Source organism: Phoenix dactylifera, chromosome 5 (genome assembly GCF_009389715.1).
Source record: "Phoenix dactylifera cultivar Barhee BC4 chromosome 5, palm_55x_up_171113_PBpolish2nd_filt_p, whole genome shotgun sequence".
Classification (NCBI taxonomy): Eukaryota; Viridiplantae; Streptophyta; class Magnoliopsida; order Arecales; family Arecaceae; genus Phoenix; species Phoenix dactylifera.
In genome coordinates, this window is record NC_052396.1 from 5,285,874 (window position 1) to 5,307,751 (window position 21,878).

Genomic DNA, 21,878 nt, shown 5'->3' on the forward strand with positions numbered 1-21,878 from the left:
CCCTGTCTGTAATAATTGGACACGATTTGGCCCATTTATGGCGTAGTGGAGAACGGAACCGAATCAGACCGGAATCAGGGAGTTGTCACGGTCGATCGGACCTGTTGGAGTGGTTGAACCACCGGCTGTGGTGGGCCTGGGGTCCGTGGATGGTAAGTGCATTTATTACCGAATGAACCGGCGGTCAGGGAGAGCCATACGTTCTGATGGTTCAGTGATCCGGAGATCGTCTTGGGCCGTGTTCATTAAATGACTGAGTGCATCGGAGACTTGAGAGAGTCTCGTGCATTAATGGCAGGTCGTGCCGAATACCTGCGAAGATCTTATGCCTTGATGGCTTGGAGATAGTGGCAGGTTATAGTGGAGTTGTCAGGTCCCTTAGAGGGTTAGGTGGAAATTGGATATTTGGCCAAGGCATGGGCTCGGCCTGCTGTGCTCGGCCTTCTGGTCTCGGCCTTCTGGTCTCGGCCTTCTGGTCTCGGCTCTCTGGTCTCGGCTCTCTGGTCTCGGCCTTCTGGTCTCGGCTCTCTGGTCTCGGCCTTCTGGTCTCGGCTCTCTGGTCTCGGCTCTCTGGTCTATGAGCTCGAGAGCGGAAGAGCCCGATCACTTAGGATGAGCTCGAGAGCGGAAGAGCTCGATCACTTAGGATGAGCTCGAGAGCGGAAGAGCCCGATCACTTAGGATGAGCTCGAGCTTGCTGATGGATTTGGGTGCTATAATTATATTTGTGGGGTGGTCCATTTTTCCACCAACAATAATGATAATTATGTTTATTAGTTTAAATTTGTTCGAATTTCTAAGAAAACAGTCCAATTTGTTTTACTTTCTGACTGTAGATATATATCCATCAATGTTTCCCTTCTGGTTCTGTGCATTCAACGCTCTACTCTCTCCTTTCTTAAACCAAAGACCCAACAGCAAGTTTGTCTTTGCTCGTCCAGCAAAAGTCACGTAGAGTCATCTCAAGTAAACCTTTTTGTTATTTTGCTTCCCAGACTTACTCTTATCTACAAAAACAATTTCATCGAATCCTAACGGATATTTCTCTTCTTCTCAGGTATATTCCTGCTGAAGCTATACAAATCAAATACGGTGGCCTGAAACGTGAGAATGATAGGCATAAGTCCTCACACAGGTGCACAATGAGCATATATGTGCATGTTTACGATAAATGCAGCTATCTTCCTTTGGTTGTTTTGATATCTTCAATATCTGAACAGTTCAAATTTCTAGATATCCAGTCTACTATGTAAATGAAAGAATATGGCATCAAAAATAAAGCTGTACTGCCTAGATACTACAACTCGCTAGCATGGTGAAGTCATTCCACAACTTCAGTGACTTTTGATGTCAAATATTCAATGATTCAGAATTCACTTTCCACCAGATCTTAGATTTAAAATATATATATTAAAATAGATACTCTATATATATTAAATATTTTTAAAGGGCGATATTTTTAATATTTTTAATATAATGATGGCCTATGTGACATATTATATATATATATATATATATATATATATATATATAAACAAGGAGCTCCTTATCCTAGCCCAAAACCAACATAATTGATCTTTATTTTCTATGAATTATAAAATTGAAACTTGACTTAGTAGCTACATCACTATGCAATTAAAGATTTTAGATTTGATCTTTGGATAGTGCTTTCTAAAAATCTAGAGTTGAATAATTATTGCAATGCGGTGAATCTCATCTCTTTTTTCTCTGAAAAAAATGTTAAAGTTAACCCTAAATTAATTTGTTCTGTAGCTAATTAACTCAACTTTACACAAAATTTTCTGCTTGTCCCTATTAAAACCTATGCACATCAAACTCGTCTCTCCCTTTTCTCTTCAAACTCTCTCTTTATGTATGTATATATATAAATTCATCTTCCAAAAAACTGTTTTAGCTTTTTTAGAAAGCTAAAAACAGTTTTCTAAAATTTTTATCAAATATTTTTATTTTATTTAAAAGTACTTTTTGAAAGGCTAAAATATATTTTTTGGTTCTTTAAAAGTTTGCCTGCATACATCTTAGCCGCACAATTGGCAAAGTATAGAGAGCGGTGTGTTGGAGACTCATTCCGACTAGGGAGTCAGTGCTCTTACATCTGGCGGGAGATGTGTGCTCGAGCTCCTCAGATTCTTCCTTGCATCTCCTAGGCAGTGGGGGACGGATGTAGTATTGATGTTGTCGAGGATAGTTGGTTGGCAGGATTGTCGCTATCCAGATGGCCCACCATGTTCGACTCGGGTGCGACGGCTGGGAGTAGAGTTAGCGACTTATTAGTTCCAGGAAAGTCTAGATGGGATGCTGATCGGACCCATCGCCTCTTTGGCAACGATCTAGCTGAGAGGGTGTTGACTACACCCCTACCCCTGGAGGGGTTGGCGGACATGAGGGTGTGGAGATCGACTGGGAGGGTGAGAGTTACAGTCCGTGATCTCCAGACCATAGTGGACCCAGGGCCTACGAGACAACTGGAGAGTTGGATTTGGTGACTAGGAGTCCGCCCACGTGTGGCTTTGTTTCTGTGGAGGGTGGCATGGGACATTCTTCCTACCAGAGGGATCTTAGCTGAGAGGAGGATCCCAGTACCGGCTGACTGTGAGGGATGCCCGAGGAGAAGGAGACCATCCGTCACGTTCTCTTTACATGCCCGCGGGCACTTCAGGTGTGGGGCCTCGTATTGACCCACCGGCTGACATTCATCTTCACTGAGATCTTTCTAAGCGAGTTGAGGGACTCAGCTCGGAGATTTGACACGGTGGATAGGGCAGCAGTATGGGCTTATGTAGCATATCATATTTAGCTGGACAGGAATGCGAGAATCTTTGAAGGAAGGGGGTTTTATTCGAGATCTGTGGTTTGTAGGGCTCTTGCACGTGCAGTTGAGTTGGCAAGCGCTGCAGCTGACATTACACCTGGAGATGATAGGGACATCTGGAGTTCCTCTTTGGCTCTTTCAGCACCTAGGTATACGATGATACTGATGGTATCCTGGGAACCCCCATCCTCTAACTTTCTCCAGGTAAATTTCGACGACAGTGTATCGGCCAGTGGTAGCAGATATGGCGTGGGTTTTGGGATCTAAGACCATGATTCTAAATTGATCATGGCCGGAGGTCGGCACACTTTTGACGGATCTGTTCCTGTAGTGGAGCTGCACGCGGCATGGGAGAGTCTCAGCTATGTTGGAGTACACCTGGGTGTTCAATGGATATTCTTAGAGGGTGACTCATCCACAGTGGTTGAATGGATTCGGTGCCGGCAAACTAGGCCGGACCTGCACCCGCTACTCCGAGACATTTGGAGTATGGGGGAGGAGTTAGAGGTATTTCGGGCTTCGCATGTCTTTCGAGAGGCGAATGGTGCTGCAGACTGGGTCGCCTCCTATGTAGCCCATCATTTGGATCTATATTTTGGGGTATTTGCGATCATGTAATGGAGGCATTAGATTGTGTATTGTTCTGTGGTTGCTTTGGGCTCTCCCGCTGACGAGTGCAGTGAGAAGCCGGTTCAGAAAAAAAAAAAGAAAAAAAAAAAGGCAATTGTTTGGTCCCCGGCCCAAAATTAAAGTACGGCCCGTCCATTCCAGAATTTCTGAGTCGCCAAGTTTGCTTCGCTTCTACCCCTTTCTTTGTCTGCTTCCCAGTTTGGGATCCCAATCAGAGTTCCTCTTCCATCTCGCGGAGGCGATTCTAATGATCCCAATATAAGCCCATATTTCTCCTCTTTCCTCGATGCCGAGGAGCGTGTCGTCTCTTCAGCACGAGAAATTTTTTTTTGGAAAAACATTAGAATCTATACCCTCCTCGCTGCAGCCGGATCTTCTTCCTCTGTTCCACGGAAGAAAACCCTAATTCTTCGATATTGGCCATGGAGGAGACCGCTCCCAAGCCCCGCGAGGAGACGGAACCCGAGACCGGCGAGGCGCCGGGGCTCCCGAACGGAACCGAGGCGGAAGCCAACGAGAGCGGGATCAAGCCCGACGAGGAGACGGAACCCAAGACCGGCGAGGCGCCGGAGCTCCCGAACGGAACCGAGGCGGAAGCCAACGAGAGCGGGATCGAGCCCGCGGGAGAGGCCGGGGAGAGCGCAATCGTGTCGGAAGGAGCGGAAAAAGAGCCTCCGTCGCCTGGCAAAGCCCAACCCCTGAACGGCGAGGGAAGCCCGACGTTTACGATGAGGGAGCTTCTGAATGATCTAAAGGAGGAGGAAAAGGGGCCGGCGGGAAAGGAGAGATCCGGATCCAACGTTAGAGATGCAAAGGAGGACACCACTGCGGCGAGCTCTTCATACAGGTTGCTCTTCTTCTTATTTCTCATTCGCCTTTTCAGCTTGTTAAGCTCGGAAAGGTAGATCTTATAGATATAATTTGATTTTTTGGTTATTTTTGAGGAAATTTATGGATTATCGAGCACTGAATTGATGCTTATAGCCATTGCTGCCCGCCTGAAATTTAGCTGGTGATATTTGAGTAAAAAGACCGCTTTGGGTCTGTGTTGGGCAATTTCGAGGTCAACTTTTATGCGGAGTAATGAATTATGTCCATAAATAGAAGGCAGAATGTATCGATTCTTGATTCATTATTGATGAATAAAAAAATTGGTTAAAGTTTCAACGATCAGCTTTGCTCGTATTACCACTACAACTGGGAGCTGTTTGTTTGTTCGTTATCATGCATTGACTTCTAATTTCATTTGCTGTCGATTATTTCGTGTGCTTCTTGAACCTTATAATTCAGGGTGCATCAAGTCCAGTGACTGCATTCATGGAGATTGTTAGGATATCTTGATCAGTTTGAATAACCTTAGCTTTTGCATTAAGACTCTTGACCCTTTCAGCTGTCTTCTTATTTTCCAAGTGTTTATGCATGCCTGTAATAAAGACTGATCCATCGTATATTGATTTAGCACGCTGTTTGGGATTCAAACATATCATAAACCATAGAAGTTGAGCTCATAATGGCTTTCATACCAGCGAAAGGAGATGCATGTCAGCATTCTTAAGTCATTCTATACAAAAAGTTGAGGGCTAAGCCCGAAAAACTGTTAATAAACAACATCATTAACCTTCTTCACAAGCATTTCAAGTTCTGCTTTTGACAACTGATCTACTCAAATCACATGGATCGGGTAATAGTTATATATTTTTCTTTCACACAAGGCCATCTTCTTGATAAACAATCTTTAACATCGATTGCATTAAGATCATCAATGACAAAATTTCTAGCGAGCACATCGCATGTTGAGTGAGTTTATCGGTGCCATCAGGTTAGGGGTGTTTGAGCTCTTGTGTTTCCCTTTAACGGGAGAGCGCTTGTTTGCTAATAAATCATGCATATCCATTTGTTTTTAATTCTTTACCTGTCAACTTTCTGTTAAAAAATTCTTCTATGTCATCTATTATGTGTAGAAATGTGCATTTCCCTTAAGTGCAATTTCCATGACACTGGAGTACTTCAGGGTCGCCTTAATGATCTTTTTTTTCCTTTTTTTGGGGGGGTGGGGGGTGGTGGGGGGGGGGGGGGGGGGCTTGTTCAACAGCTATTAATTCACGAGATCATTCACCTATTCTTTATCATGTTATCCTCTTGATCATGTTCGCTCACATGTTTTCCTGCTCTCAGGGATTTATTATATCCTGTTTTTTCTTAATATGGATTACAATTAGAGGCTTGTTTGCCTCATATCCTGCATCATATGAAAAAATCCATGGGAAAAGGGTGATAGATTTACAGTTTCCTCACAATTTCCATTCTTATTACATTTCAGCCAAGATGGCTTACAACAACATTATTTAGGCCAGAATGATGTTGCCATGGATTTGATCAATAATGTCACTGGGGTGGATGAGGAAGGTCGCAATCGCCAACGAATTCTTGCTTTTGCTGCTAAAAGGTATATTTCATTATTATTCTATCATTTTGTTGTTGAAGTTCTAGCATCCAGTATCCTTTTAAAGTGATTCCTGTACAAGTGTCCTTTAAGTTTCATTCTTATCATGGTCTAAGCCTACCAAATTTACGGACAGCATGTCTTGTCTTAAATGGAATGTTCATTTTGATGCTTGAATTTAGTTTCTCACCGATCCCCTTATTGGTAGGTATGCTAGTGGCATTGAGAGAAACCCAAAAGACCATGACGCATTTTACAATTGGGCACTAGTACTCCAGGTATGGTTCTGAACTTCTGATTGCTTAAATTCTCCATATGCAGTACTTATAAGTTTCAGTAATAATTGATGAATGCATAGTGCTAGTATTATTTGTAGGTTTCATTATGGTACTTGAAGGTATTCTTGGGTATATTATGATGGGAAATGACGTGACTGATTAAAACACACACACAAGCCTTTCTTCTTACATGTATAACCATAACCATAACCAGAACCAGAAACATAACCATAACCATTAAGCTTTGCCCCATATTAGCCTTTTTGACAACCTACTTGCTTATGACATGTTGAACAAGTTTGTTGGGACATGTGCATGTAGCTACTTACTCTACATATTAGCATATGCCATACTGTTTTGTCATTTGTAGGCATAGAAATTAAATGGGTATTAAGCATGCAAACTTCAATCTATCATGCAGATATCACAAAAAAGAGAGAGCATGCAGGACGTATATTGTATGATGTATACAAAGGATACTCTATCTATCATAAGATACATATTCTAACTTTAGTTGAATGTGCAAATAAGTATTGATTAACAAGTATCAGCAAACTGAACCACTACTAACTAGTTCGTGAGCATGGTCTTATTTTGCTGTTCAATCTTTCAAATCATTTTTCTCCCATTTTATTTGAAAAAAGTTCCCATGCCTTAGTTGCTTGATGTGCCACCAATTTCATTCTATAGTCCAATGGATTCCTTAAGCTCTGTTCAATCAGATCTATTATGAATACTTATATAATACCTGTTGAAAATGCCTAAGTTTAATCTTTCTTTTACTAACAACTTCTTAGCTATAGATTTCAGGATCATACTGCTCTAAGTTTGTACAATTTTTTTCGCTAGTGGATGGTGAAGCTAGGTAATTAAATTATAACCTACAAAATCTGGATGTTGAGATACTAATCAACTAATGATTGTCTGCATCAGTGAAACATGAGATACCTGCAAATGAATGGGCAAGCCTAGTAACACCATTCATATGTATGTTGCTCTTTGTCACTTAGACAATGTTCCATTGATGAACCTTAATTCTTTTTTCTTTGGCTTTGAAAATCTCTTTCCATTTAACAAAAGATTCCCCATCACCGACACAAGTGGGTAAGGTTGGATCTTATACTGCAGTCCTGTTTCTTCATAGGAGGAGCTTTGGTTTCGATAACATTGTGCATTATTCTTTGCAGGCTTTAGTGCAATAATTAGCAAGCATAAAGTTCTAATATCATACAAAGCACTATATTTGATATTTCATATTCAATGCTCTATTACTAATTAAGCACAAATGTGAATGGATAGTATACCTGTCACTAGCAACTGTTATATAGTTGTAATAGATTAAAATGGGAATTGAAGGATGTTACTCTAAGCAAATCTCTGCACCATTAACTTTAAATAAGAAATCCTAGGTCACTTAGCCTTATTATTATTGTGATTGTCATTATTAGCAATTGCTAAGATTAGAAATGATGAATGCATTGTTATTTCTTTAAATAGATGTAATTTGTAAGTATACTCTTTATTTGTCATTCTATATCAATGCAGGAGAGTGCAGACAATGTCAATCCGGATTCCAGTTCTCCTTCTAAAGATGCTTTACTTGAGGAGGCTTGTAAAAAGTATGAAGAAGCTATACGGCTTTGCCCTACACTTCATGATGTAAGTATCTCAGTCCACTTTATTGTTATAGTCCCATTTCTAAAAATTTGCCTGACTTCACTAGCAGATTATATATTCAAGTTTCTTGAAATATTTGCCTTCTCCTGTTGATTCAAGATGTTGTTGCAATAAAATATTTATCATTAATTTGTCATAAACTGCAACTCCAGCTTGCACCATTAGACTTCCATATACTTATGGTCATTTAAAAGGTGAATAGAATATTAAGGCTGTCCCTGTATGTGTAAGTGTACAGACAGATTTACATATATACAGGCCATGGCAAAACATTTAACATCACAAGCCTGCACATATCTCTGACATCTTATAGTCGGTATGTTAAGTTCACGAGCGACTGAGACTGTGCTTTTTCAAACATACTCTATTAGTAACATCTTGTGTTAGGCAAGTAATGGAAAGACTTGGTGAGAAGAAAGGAATGTGCTTATGTTTTATACAGCTTGGAGAAAAACATATGATTGACTACCGTGACAGATAATCTGGTGGTCTTTATGTAGGTGTGGAAAAAGTTTACAATGTGATGACTGCTAATATTGCACTTTCCTTTTTTCCAAGTGAGGTTGTTCATGCTTTCAATAAACTATGTGTCACATTTTATTAAAGGGTTGTGTCTGTATCTATCTTCAGCTTCGAGAGTTCTTATATAAGAATGTCTTTTCTTTAGATTAGGGAATTTTCAGAGGAAGAATAAAATGTTTCATAGCTGCAGTCCTTCTCGTATGCTTGGATGTATCATCAGGGAGAAAAATGTCACATCATGCAAGTCAAGTTCCTCTTAGGTTCCCCTGTCTGGGCATGTTAATGTCCTAGCTGAACTTATCTATTTAATATCTTATCCTACTAGTATAACTTGTTGCTTTTGAGTTGTTCTGCACTGCTAAAATGTCATATCATGCAAGTTAAGTTCCTTTTAGGTTCCTCTCTCCGCACAGGCTAACATCCAAGTTGAACTTATCTATGTAGTATCCTATCCTACTAGTGTAACTCGTTGCTTTTGAGTTGCTCTGTGTTGTTACTGGTACAATCATTGGTTTAAATGTATTATAAATTCAAAACAAGCACAGATCTAGATGGTGACTGGCCTTATTTCTTAGTCTACATTTCTTTGTATACGTTGACCTTTGCATATGATCTGTTCAGGTTGCTTACCAGCTTTTCGTGTTTTGCTAAATCATTATTCTTTCATCAGGCATATTACAATTGGGCCATTGCTATCTCTGACCGGGCTAAAATGCGTGGTCGCACAAAGGAAGCTGAGGAACTGTGGAAACAGGTTGAACCTTATTGACATTTTAAATTTTGTACCATTAGCATTTTGGTTATTTAATTGCTGATAGTAAACACTTTTCAACCTTGCGATGTATATGTTCCTTCTGGATGACATAATCATGATAGTCATAAGTTGGCCATAGGCTTTTCTTACTGACTAATGTTACTATTGTTGCCTTTCTAATTTCACAAAGTGTCATTATGTCATGTTTCAATGCAATATCACAATCATCTTTTCTGATGATATTTTTTATAAACCTATTTATAAAATATCATGACCCAGACCTTTTTGTAATTTGTCGATGCAAATGGATCAAGAACCGGTGGGACCGTGGGACTGTGGTTTCCATTAAAAAATTGAACAATTATGTAGCTTTTGTCCATAACTTAATCGAGATCCTGCTCAAATTATGATGAGGAAAATACAATGTTATCAAAATGGTATATATCATCCAATACAGTATGATATGGAATAGTGCTTAGATCCTTGCTCAATCTCTGGCAATTAACATATAATTTCTAGGACATTAGTTGTTCAGAATTTCTGATCATTCTGTCAGATGTTACTTATCCAGTCCATTATTATGCTATGAGATGATGAATACTGCAAGTTTATAATTTTATGACATTGCGTTGGTAAATATTTCTTTATTGTTGTTCAGCCTGACACATCTATCCAGATTCCAGAGGATACTTCTTAGATGCATAGTGTCATAGTCTTTCAATTTCATTACTAACATCTGAATTTTCGGATGCAGGCAACAAAAAACTACGAAAAGGCTGTTCAACTCAACTGGAACAGTCCTCAGGTATGCTATATGCAGTCACCTGTCATCCTTGCATTGTTATTCTCAATTGTATTATTTGATTTGCATTTTCCTGTCTCTGTTTGTACTATGTTTTTCTTTCCATGGCAAGCTATTATACCTGGTATATGTAAAATTTAACTATATTCTCGTTACTACTATTTGATGGAGACAACGCTTATGAGCAGAGTTTGTCTCTGAAGTTTGTCATTGCATTTAGTGGTGTAATCTTATTTATCCAAGAAAATAATCTTAAATCCTTCTGGGTGAACAAGCTGAGTTTAATAGTTGACAAGTTTATATCAAAACTCTTTATCAAAGACGTAAATGCATATGAACTATTCATCACTGCATATGCCAATCTTATGCATGACGTTGTGCATAGAAGATAGGTTACCAGATATTGAAGTTGTTCCAAGATCTATTGAAACTTGAAATATTTAATGTTTTCTGGGTTTCAGTACAAGTGCCATGCTTATCTAGGTTCATTTTATGAATGTTTCTTTTCATGCCACTTATGAGATTCGACAATCATGCAGACAAGGACCTGATATTTGTATTGTAGACATTATTCAGCAGGACATCCAAACCATCAAATTATTTGTGCCTGGTAATTAGTAGATCTTGTTTAGCATCTAATTGGGATAATGACTCTAGAAATTTAATGGATGACAAAAAATAAAAATAAAAAAGATATTGCAATTTTCCATAACAAAACCTCCAGTGGGGCTAAAAAATGCGGTACTTATCTTTGTGCATTCTTGAATCATGTATATCCTTCTAAAACTTATATAAACTTCCGTCCTGGCCTGTGCTGTCTGTAATCCTAGTAAACTTTCCATTTTGTCCTGGAGTTCGTCCTTGAGTAGAATTTGAACATTTTGTCTTGGAGTAGAATTTGAACATTTTAGCCAATGCTGAAGTTCTCCCATGGGTAATATATGTCAAAATAATATGAATGGAATTTGCTTTGCTAGAGTTTTGTAGGAAATTCTGTGTGCTTGAGCAAAATGCTTGTGAACAATCAAGCATTGTACTTCCACACACTCATGTGCATCACATTTTACTATGTAAACCCATTAGTAGCCTGTGAGCTTCACTGAAGGAGTGGAGTCAGAATATAACATTTCTATTAACCAATTTTTTCCTAGAAGTGGCCAAAATGCTTGTATTCCATGTGATAAGAAGGCTTCCCAAGCAAGTTAAGTTTTGGCTTCTAGGATCCCATCATGACTAAGTTGGACTAAGAATATGAACAGAGCAGACAAGCTTTTTTCGTGGCACGTTGAACAATACTTGATTTGAACTATGGCAAGGAGCTTTGAACCAAGGAAGGGAGATAAAGCATCTGGTTAACAAATAATGTAGATTAAGAAAAAAATTATGCACCCAAAAGTTCTAAGTTTCTTACATTCCGTGGAGCTTCTAATCCAGCAAATCTCCTTTGTTTTCTGAAGTATTCCACTTGGTACTGATTTATTTGGTAATGAAAGGAAGTGGAGAACTTGGATATCATTTTTTGCATTTTGATCCCTTTCTGCTTGGTTGTGCATGAAGTTGATTCATACTAATGAAGTCCATGTGGGCTTCAATCATTACTTGCTAGTTATCAACAGAAATAGTGAGGATCAGTATGTTGCAGGCAAAACTAAACCGACACTTTTTGATACTTAAATCCTAATACATTCTGGTGAAATGAAACAAACATTTCTTACTAGTTCCCATGCAAGTTTCATATCAGTACTTGAAACAATCAGATATATTTCAGCTGAAACTTTATAGCATGGTAACATTGTTGGTATCAGCAATCATGCTCCATGAATTCAGACAATAGGATTGATAAGTGAGTTTTCATTCCTGTAGTTCCTGACATCATTTAGTTAGTCTTTCTAGAATAGTTCAACCCATATGTTGGCAACTGGGAGAAACTGTGTTCTTCTGCATGTATAGTGCTCAAAGTTGTGCACAAGATCTTTGCTTCTTCTTCGTTTGGTGCATTTTTTTTCTTTTCGATTAACTTTATTTCTCCATCATTTTTTTAGTACAGGTATTTCTCTTCAAAAAGTTTGACTTATAATCATTTAAGTGTGTACAATAATATTACTACTAAATTAAAACTGATGAACCCTTATGTTAATTCTCTTGTTCTTTGATTGCAGGCACTTAACAACTGGGGTCTTGCTTTACAGGTATGGTTATATTCTAGTATGCATGCATTATCTTCCAAAATCTATTAAGTTCTTGGTTGGAAGCAATTTTGTTAGTGGTTCCATTTTTACTATCTGAAATTTCTGAATTATCTTGTTATCACTTAGATTACTTTTAATTAAAATACAAGCAATGCAGGAACTCAGTGCAATTGTTCCTGTTCGAGAGAAGCAGACTATTGTTAGAGCAGCGATAAGTAAGGTAAAATTATCAACTTGAGGCACGATACCTAATTACGTACCTTGATTATATTCACCTGCAATTGCCTTTTTCTATGTATGTTTCTGATAAACATATTTTCTTGCTTTATTTTTCAATATTGCATCACTTATGCTATGTTGGCAGTTCCGTGCTGCAATCCAACTACAATTTGATTTCCATCGAGCAATTTACAATCTTGGGACAGTTCTGGTTAGTATCCAGTGTTCTATTACGATCTTTTGAGTAAATATCAGTGTCTTGCCTTGTAAGAATCCCTTGCTTTTTTTTTGATATACTATCACAATGGAAATACAAGGGCAACATTCTTTGTTTTTAACTGAGTTAGTTAATGACAGATGGATCTGATCTTTGTACTGCCTGTCATATTACAGTATGGGCTAGCAGAGGACACTTTAAGATCTGGGAGACCAGCAAAAGAAGTCTCTCCTAACGAGCTGTACAGCCAATCAGCTATTTATATTGCAGCTGCTCATGCTCTGAAGCCAAATTACTCGGTAACATTCCTTCATCTTAAATTTCCTCCATTATTCTGACTATTTCTTAGATTGCAATAAGAAGATATGCAGTTTACATATAATCTTATACTAGTGGTGGGTTCAATTATTTAGTAGATCTTAGAGAATTTGTTTAAGCCTAAGGAAAACCTCTGAAATTTCACATTTTACTGGCATGGCTATTAAGTGAATATGAGGCCAATGGGAGGTATTCTTGGCTTTTCTGAAGGTGACAAAGATTGCTGTATTCTTGGAAGAACATCCATGTCGTATTCATAGGTTTGGAGACAGAGGGTAAGTCTGAATATAGTGAAAAAAGAATAAGGTACCTATTTCACTTACTGGTACTGGAATGCAAATACAAAGTGCCACATCCAGGTGCCCCTTTTATGTCTACAGCACTTTTTAGAGTAACTTGATGCATGGTGGCTATCTATGCAATATAAACATTTCATTTTTACTGTTACACTAAGTTGACTTGTCAAATGCATGAGTTAGTGAACAAAGTATATTTCATATTATCTGCAATAAATAGGGGGCCTAGCTCAAACACTTCGAGGGAATCTGTGATAGTAGGTGCGATTGATAACTGATGTATTAACACTTACACTTAGGTATCCCCTCAAGAGTTAATTTCAAATTTATATCAAGCTTTAACATTTTATACTTGTGTAAGTACAAAGATCCATTCTCGGAGTGACTAAGAGGGTTGTGACCATTTTCTGTTGTACTCGATTGTGCACAGGTGTTGCTGCACCCAGAACTTTCCATGAATATCTGGGGTGGCACTTCTGCCTTCAAATGCTTTATTCTTGCATTCCTTTTAGAAACTAAACTTTTTCCTTGTTCCTAATGTCTTGCGGAATGAGATTGAACTGGTTGAATTTTTCTACAAGTGAGTTTCAGCTATATATTTGGCTTATTCCTTTAATGGGATGTGTTGCATTTAATCTAATCCAATTTCTGTTTCTGGACTGTCATGAACTTAAGATTAGATACTGATGGGGTCATGTGATGTTCTCAATGTTTTACCTTAGCTGGTGTGCATGGTATGCCGTACGGGGCATACCGTACCGTACCAGCTCGATACCGGTATCTGGTACGGATAGTATACCGACACTCGGTACGTCAAAAAATTTCATACCATACCGTACCGACACTGTGCTAGTGTGGCACTGGTATAAGATCCGGTACTGAGACGGTGAACCATACTGGTGTGTTTGCCAAACCATGTTAATTGTTTTTTCTTTCCGGTCTACTGCCATGCCATTGGATAAGTCCTTGATTTCAAGGAAGGCTTTAGTTTGTTCTCTCTTGAGGAATCTGAGTTTGTTCTTTGATTGTTGATATGTTGCCCATTGTTCATCTGTCTTTTCTCTTCATGCTGGTGAAAAGTGATCAACTTGTTCAATTTCAATTTCTCTATCACTTCTCTCTTTTGGGCTACTAGAATATATTTTCCTTGATTTCAATAAAAGCTTTAGTTTGTCCTCTCTTGAGGACCGTGAATTTGGTGTTTGATTGTCCAAATGATGGCCATTTTTCATTTTTCCCCTCTTCTGCTGGTGAAAAGCAATCAACGCGTCCAGTTTCAGTTTCTTTATTGCTGCTTGCTTTTGGGCTATTGGAAGATGTATTTTGACTTAAAGTTCCATCTTGAAGTGTATCTGCATCTTTTTGTTAAAATAAAACCTTAGCAAGAACTTTAACCAAACTGACTAGCTATAGCTGGAGACATTTGGATCATACTGTTTTTTTTTATTGCCGGTCCATACATAACCATCCATTCTTATCCCAACTATTTGGGTTCCATAGATAATGATTTGCTGGTCCATTGCTTTAATTACTTAAAAAAGATCATCATTTGATTTATTGAGACATTTTCCGACACGTTTGATCAGCTCTTGTGAATATTTCAGCACTTGCATATTTTCTTGGTTGTTTTTTTTCCAGCCAGCTGGCTGGAATCAGTACAACACTCTTTGTTCTCTTTTAAAGCCTCTTGTTTTGGCTGTTTTAGGATTCTTATTCTTTTTCGACCTGTGGAACTTTGTTCTATTATTCAAAAGAGTTTCAAGAGCAGTTTTCTGTTGTAATTTGGAATTTGAAGGTTGTTTGACATCTTCTCTATCTCTGTTTTTTTGGTTGAAGACCATTGAATTTTAATGCTTAACTGATTTGATTTTCACTGCTTCACCTTCTGGTTGTTGTGGAAACTACAAGGTCCACTTTTTTTTGCTTTGGTCCTATATAGAAGCTAGCATCTATGATTTTTCACAAATTCATTTGATCATTTCATGATATTTTATTAGTGTAGTCGGATCGTTGACTCTCTAAAGAATATTTCTCACCATTTTTTATGGTTAATGGTTTTTTCCTTCTGCCCATTTAAGTTTTATGTCATGATCTTTGTAAACCCATTGGATGGTTGCTCTTTAGTTTCATGAGCTTAACTTGCAAACAAAAATGGAAATCTCTATACTTGCCAGCTGGCTAATATAGGTTTTCTTCCCCTATTTTGCATAATTTTGCCTCTTCAAGGAATTCGACAGCAACTTCTAGAGGTTGATGTTAGGTTGACCACTGATCATAAATTCCGCTTATATTTTTCTAGAGAGCCTTCTTAGATCTTTTCTGTATAGCCAGTTTCATATGATGATAATGTCTTTTTGCATTGTTTTTGGGTTTGGTTGTATCCACCTCAAGTTGTTGGAGGGTATTTGAGAAAGTCTAATTGTTTATTCCCTCTCCTTGATATATATGTTAAGCATGCACTCCACTTATGCAATCTTTCATGTTTAAATCTCTTATGGACTGTATCATGTAGAGTTTATGCACAGTCTCTGTGCTTGCACCACTTAGAGGGTTGTTCTCCTTCCTGTGAGTTGCTCTCAACTATTTGTGTATGGCTATGCTATAAAATGGAGCAATGCAGTCACTCAAACACTTTTTAGTTTCATATAGCAAGTGTGTTTAAACCATAGCTTTTCTTTAAACTTGATATTACTTCTTGCTGGTAGTAACTATGCAAGTTCATGTTCTTGGAGGACAACATGCATTTCATGATTGGGTAGTGTTTTTGCCCTTCTATTTGCTAAAAGAGAAAAACCGTGCTGTTTCTTTATAAACAAATCAATACTTATCATGGAAACTATAAGCTAGGTGCTCTTTAAGTTATTTTCATTTGTACGACAAATTTCTGAGCTAATTTCTTTTTGCAATTTCTAATTGAAGATTATGACCATATTATGAAAAGCTAATTTGTTGTTGCAGAGATTCTAATTGCCAATATTATATTAGACTTCATTTTCATTTGTTTACATCCATGCAGGTTTACCGCAGTGCCTTGAGACTAGTTCGTTCTATGGTTAGTAGGGATTCTGCTATTGTCTTTTTGAAATTATCTTATTCAAGCATTCATATTTATATGCTAGTCTTAATACATTGCTTATTCAATTGACTACTACATAATAGCATAATTACCATTTAGTTTCTGCTTAATAAAGTTAGACAAAAACACCCAAGAGATGGCTGCATTCATCTATTTTTTTTTGTAGCACTAAATATTCGTGTGTTAATTCCTCCACATTGATACTTGCATGCTAGGAAGCTCTGATACCGCAAAAAAACACCCAAGGCTATACCCAATAAGTATGGGATATGGATACAGCCTTGATATAGATCCAATACATGCCCCATATAGACAAGAAGTATCCTGAATTTTCTATGGTTAAAATAGGATCTAGATGCTCCTCAAATGTGTCCAAATACTTTCTGGATATTTCTAGGATATGTCCAGAAACTTCTAGGATACCTTAGGATATTTCTAAGATCAAGGTTTGCTGTATTGACCCATACCGTACTGGTAAGGTGCTGGCATAGTACTGAGGTTCAGATTGGTAATGTGCTTGATAATTACAGAGCTTTCTTTCATGAAGGCAAGCAATCAGCTGAATGGATTGCTGGAGTAAGTGTATTTGAGGGAGATAATGACAACCGGTGGACTGACCAACCCATGCATGCAAAGAGAGTTGTGCTCAGGCTGATTGCAATTGATGTATGTATGTATTCCTTGGAAATAATTAGAGGGGCTTAGCCCCACACTGCTTCCAAAAAAAGAATCGAATATTATTGCCATGTCTTCAGGTGAGGAAATGAAACTATAATATGTTTTTTAATGTTTGAAATTTTATATCTGCTATAAGTCAGACCAAGGTTGAGCTAGACTTGGAGCTTCAAGGATTTGCAAGATATAATGTATACTGTGGCTGCTTGAGATGTTGACTGTTTTTTTTTATGTGCGGACATATCTACATGCCTGGGTCCTAAATTCCTGTTACTGAATTTGCTATCTAGTATTATAGAAGCCTACTAATATGATTATCCAATCAAGTATTTTCAACCCTTGATCCAAAAAACAAGCCTTATTTTTTTTATTATATTTTCATTTGCACAATTTGCCAGTTCTAGTGACACTTAAAATCATCACAGTTCATACCCTGTAGTAAGTCCTAAAGCCTGAATAAGTTGTAATATTGTTATGTCTCCCATTTAGTTTGGAAGATTTTGGGATGCATCAGATGTTTATTTCTTGTGTAGCCATTATGGTTCAAGTTATGCCCGTCTTTGATGTCTTTTTTTTTATCATGATGTGTTTTCCTCACAGCTACCTCTGCCCTACCTAAAAGTGGGATATTTAACTGCACCACCTGCGAAGAACCCCATTGCACCTCATAGAGATTGGGAAAGATCCCAGTTTGTTTTGAATCATGAAGGACTTCAACAGGTTAGATTGCTTTTTTATTCTAAATTTAATAACAGATTGTTGAGGGCAATGGAATCTGTGTAGATGTTCTTGCCCAAATTCTTTTTATATTGGAAGCTACTGGTACTGTGTTATAAGTCATAGAAAAAGGTCTATTTTCTTATGTTTTCTTCTTGGTTTGTTTGTTATATCAGAAGTCGAGGCTATTCAGTTGCAATTTTTTAATTAAAATAACATACCCCCATGTCAGTTCTTGCCTCTGCCACTGTTTCGTGATATATGTTTATGTATTTTAGTTGCCCTTCATAACATGTAAAAAACTGACTTGAATTATTAGTGCAAATCACATCAGTGGTTCTGCATGTGATTCAAGTTTTTCTATTATCTCTAATGAAAATAAATAGATACTCATTATCTTTCTAGCGAAAGATTGAGAGTCACCTAATTAATTTACATATTTTTACAAAACACTTATCTACTGCCAGTAAATAGCAGTAGAATGCTTCTTCCCCTAAATGACGGGAAAACCATAGAAATGATGGAAGAACTACTCCTGTCAAACACTTAGGAAAACGTATCTCAGGGTTTGAACACAGGACCTTCATTCAGTAGCAGAAGGTTGCAAGTATTGACTATAGCCTCATCTGCCAGAAGAATGCTCTTTTAATCTTCAAGCAATCCAAGTCAAAGTTTCTAATTGTTCGTCAAGCAAGATTGCTGTAAAAACTAAACTAATAGAAAAATTTCTGCTTTTTGTTGAATAATTGTGCACACGTAAAGAAAGGAGTAGATACCTCTCGAATAAAGCAAAGCATGAAGATGTGTTCAGTTGTTTCTTCCATCGGTAGGCATATGTCATATCTTTCATATTGACCCTCTTTATATGAAGTTACAATTTCAGATTGTGTTTATCCTGCAATACATTTGCTATGATACATCATCTTGTCAGGAAAGTGAAGATCATGACTGAAAATTGCAGTTCTCATTATGCCTATGAACATTAACATGCATTACTTTGCTTTGATGCATTAGCATGTCTGGATATGCTAATGCAGCGTAACATCAATATTTTCTCAAGCAAAACATCATGAGGCTTTTTTAAATTTTGTAAACCCTTTTTAGTTTCTGGAACAAACAAAGACCCAAGCAGAAGTGACCCAATAGATGGATCAGGTCCGCCAGTATGTGGAAATTTTAGGAGATGGTCAAAAAAGCAGAAAAGAAGGAAATTCAGTCAGCCAACTAACTATAAATATGTTTTTACATATTCTCCTAGTCTTTTAGCATGAAAGAAATCATGTCATGTTTCTTATCTTAATGACTTTTCTTAATTGAGGAAGTGTTGTGCTTTGTTGCTGATATTGAGCTAATCATTCTAAAAGTGCTGTAATTTGTGACTTTATCCACCTATAATTTGATGTTGCTTGTAGTCAATTTGACTGAGAACTTTGGCAGATAATTTACTAGTCTTCTGTATGAACACAAAATATTGGGAACTCTTATTTCATTGTGTTTCCAGGCAACAGGTTCTTTCCTTATACATGCATATCAGCATCTGATGATTTCATAAGGAGGCAGTAATTTAGAAAATATTTTATAGAAATGTTTATTTGGTGCTAATGACTGCCACTTATATTCCAACTTTCAGGTCACTAAGGGCGACAAACAATTGTCACAAAGCCCCTCTGCCAGGCTGCAAGGATCTGCACATGATGATAAATCACTAGTTAAAGTTGATATTCCAGATATTGTCTCTGTATCAGCATGTGCAGACCTAACCCTGCCACCAGGTGCAACCCTCTCTATAGATACAATTCATGGATCTGTATATCTGGTAAGAAATTCCCTCCAAATGCTGCTAAAAGCTCTCAGCATTTAGATAATGAATTTGTTTCATATATTCTCATTTTGTTCGTCCTCCTCATGTAACCACCATCCTTGTTTCTCTTATGTCTGAGAACTGAATTCCATTTATTTCTGTGCAAGTGTCTGATATGGTTGAATTCATGGTCAATTCGACTCACAAGCAGTCTCATTTGTGTGAATGTGAGAATAGTTATGGTCCAATTCAGATCTGAATTTGATGACCATAGGATCAATAACCTCATACTTATCTGCTACTTGTATGCATGATATTTTGGTAGCTTTGCTTTAATTTATGCACAACAACGCAGATTTTATACTATTAAATAATTAAGGACCCTATATATTATTAGGTTATGATCTGCTAAGGTTCAATTCATACCTAATAAAAAATTTAATGTGGTTACTGGATAAGATTTATTGCTGATCCAAATTTAGGATTTGACAAAAGATTGTGACCATCTGGCTAAATCTCATTTAATCCTCAGCAGTCATATCACTTGAAATGGTTTCAAGGATAAAAATTTGTGCATTCTAGGGCTAGAAGTGGCTGGGCCACCCTTGAACAAGCACAAACTCTGGCCTTTATATTGTTTTGTGAAGGAGATCATCATTTTTTCATTCAAGTGTGAATACTGATATGTAGCAACTATTCTGATACCAGGTTGCTGACACATGGGAGTCTCTTGATGGATGGTTAGATGCAATCCGGCTTGTTTACACCATTTTTGCAAGAGGAAAGAGTGATGTTCTCGCAGGCATTATAACTGGTTGATTCTTCGGTTTTGCATCAGCTAGACCTGAGATGCCAAGTGATTTGTGTCCATTTTGGTGGTTTAATGATGCTTGAATATTTGATCATGCATGTCTTCTACAATGGTTTTTGGATGCACCGGTAATTTTGTATACTTTCCCGCTGTATTATAGGTGAAGGAATGAAGGGGAATACATAGTGGTAAGCATATCATTGAATATTTATACAGCAGCAGCTTGGGGATTTGATTGAATTAAAGCTAAATAATGATTTATTACACAAAAAAATTGAGAAAGTTTGCCTAGCTTTATGCCCTGCAATTTTTAGTGATGTCTTCGTGGGCCATCTTATTTTGTGCGACCATGACTTCTTTTTGCTAGTGACACTGTGACAGTAGCATTACTGATGAAATATCTTCATTTGGATAGCCCCAGGATAAATTAGGAGGTATAATTGTAGTCCGTCGAAATTTTCTTTTGTTCATTATCTTTGGGCAATTCTTAACATTAAACATCTTACAAGAATCGGCCCTCATAAGCCTCTCTAAGATTTTGTGTAACAAATTAACAAATCTGTGTAGCCACACCATAGAAGAAAAACTTGCTTTTCATCAACAGCCAATCCCCACTCCCCTCCTCCTAAAAAAAAAAAAAAGAAAAGAAAGTGGAAAACAAAACAAAACAATGCTGTAATGCTGTTTTTTTTTTTTTAAGTATATCGGCAGTTCACACTCATCTTGTGAGCACAGCTAGTTGAATCTATGAAAAGAAAAGAAGACTATACAGTAGTGGAGGAATAGAAGCATGCCGAGTCCAAAAAATCTCTATAATATTGGGTAGTAAATAAGATGATCTGTCTGTTTGTCTTACAAAATACATACGAAAAACACAATACTCTTTCAGTAGCCGCCCGATGTGTAATCCTGCTTCAATGTTGCTCGTCTGCTTCTTCCATTTCCAGCGATCGAGTATCGCCACGTTCGAAGACTATGCTCCAAGCCACCTGGGATTCTGAAAGGCAATATTCAACCAAAAAAAAATGCCATTCAGCACCGCTTTATGTCCCTTCTCCCTTCTCTGATCTGATATGGGTGGCAACAGGTGAATAGCTTAACGTTCACGTGACTCTCACTCTCACCTATTTCCACCATTCCCGGGCTGCCACAAGGGACAGGAAGCCGAGCGGGGAACATTGAGTTTAACTCTAGGTTCGTGCATCTCAGCTCTTTTCCCCCTCCAGGGTCCCAGAGTGACGTGTCTGGATTCAGCGGCGCCCTTAGGAATCCCCAAACACTCGCCCACAGAGTTTTTAATCCTAGCAGCTATGATGTTGGAAGAGAAAGGTGGCCTGTGATTGGATGCTGGTCCTCTACAAAGCCACACTCTCTGCACCATAATTTGTTTTCTTGGCTGTCGTTCGCCGTCTCTGGTCACAGCTTTGTTTGATTGATTGATTGATGCATGTGTGCCCCACCAGAAAGATTAAACGCAAGTTGCAAGGAGGAAAAGATGGCAGCATTCGGGAGGCCTCATAATTTGCCGTTGTCGGACCCATGGGCCCACCATGGCTCCCAGTGGTGGCGTCCGACACTTGCTCGCGGTCCAATCATGCGGCTTTTCTTGGCTTCATCATT

At 38.0% G+C, this 21,878-nt stretch overlaps 1 protein-coding gene across 2 annotated transcripts; it reads left to right on the forward strand.

Annotated features, from left to right (window-relative positions):
- Nucleotides 1-3,604: 3,604 nt before the first annotated feature.
- On the forward strand, nt 3,605-20,555 carry LOC103707728 (protein HLB1-like). 2 transcript variants are annotated; one of them, XM_008792336.4, is made up of 14 exons: nt 3,605-4,310; nt 5,784-5,909; nt 6,115-6,184; nt 7,730-7,843; nt 9,054-9,137; nt 9,892-9,942; nt 12,099-12,128; nt 12,286-12,348; nt 12,493-12,558; nt 12,741-12,863; nt 16,195-16,230; nt 17,530-17,649; nt 19,277-19,462; nt 20,156-20,555. In XM_008792336.4, exons 1-14 carry the CDS (start codon nt 3,886-3,888, stop codon nt 20,264-20,266), a joined length of 1,605 nt encoding a protein of 534 aa, XP_008790558.1. In that variant the 5' UTR covers nt 3,605-3,885; the 3' UTR covers nt 20,267-20,555. The 2 variants fall into 2 exon arrangements, with proteins under 2 accessions (XP_008790558.1, XP_008790559.1); XM_008792337.4 differs by having other exon boundaries at nt 19,277-19,418.
- The last annotated feature ends 1,323 nt before the right edge of the window (nt 20,556-21,878 follow it).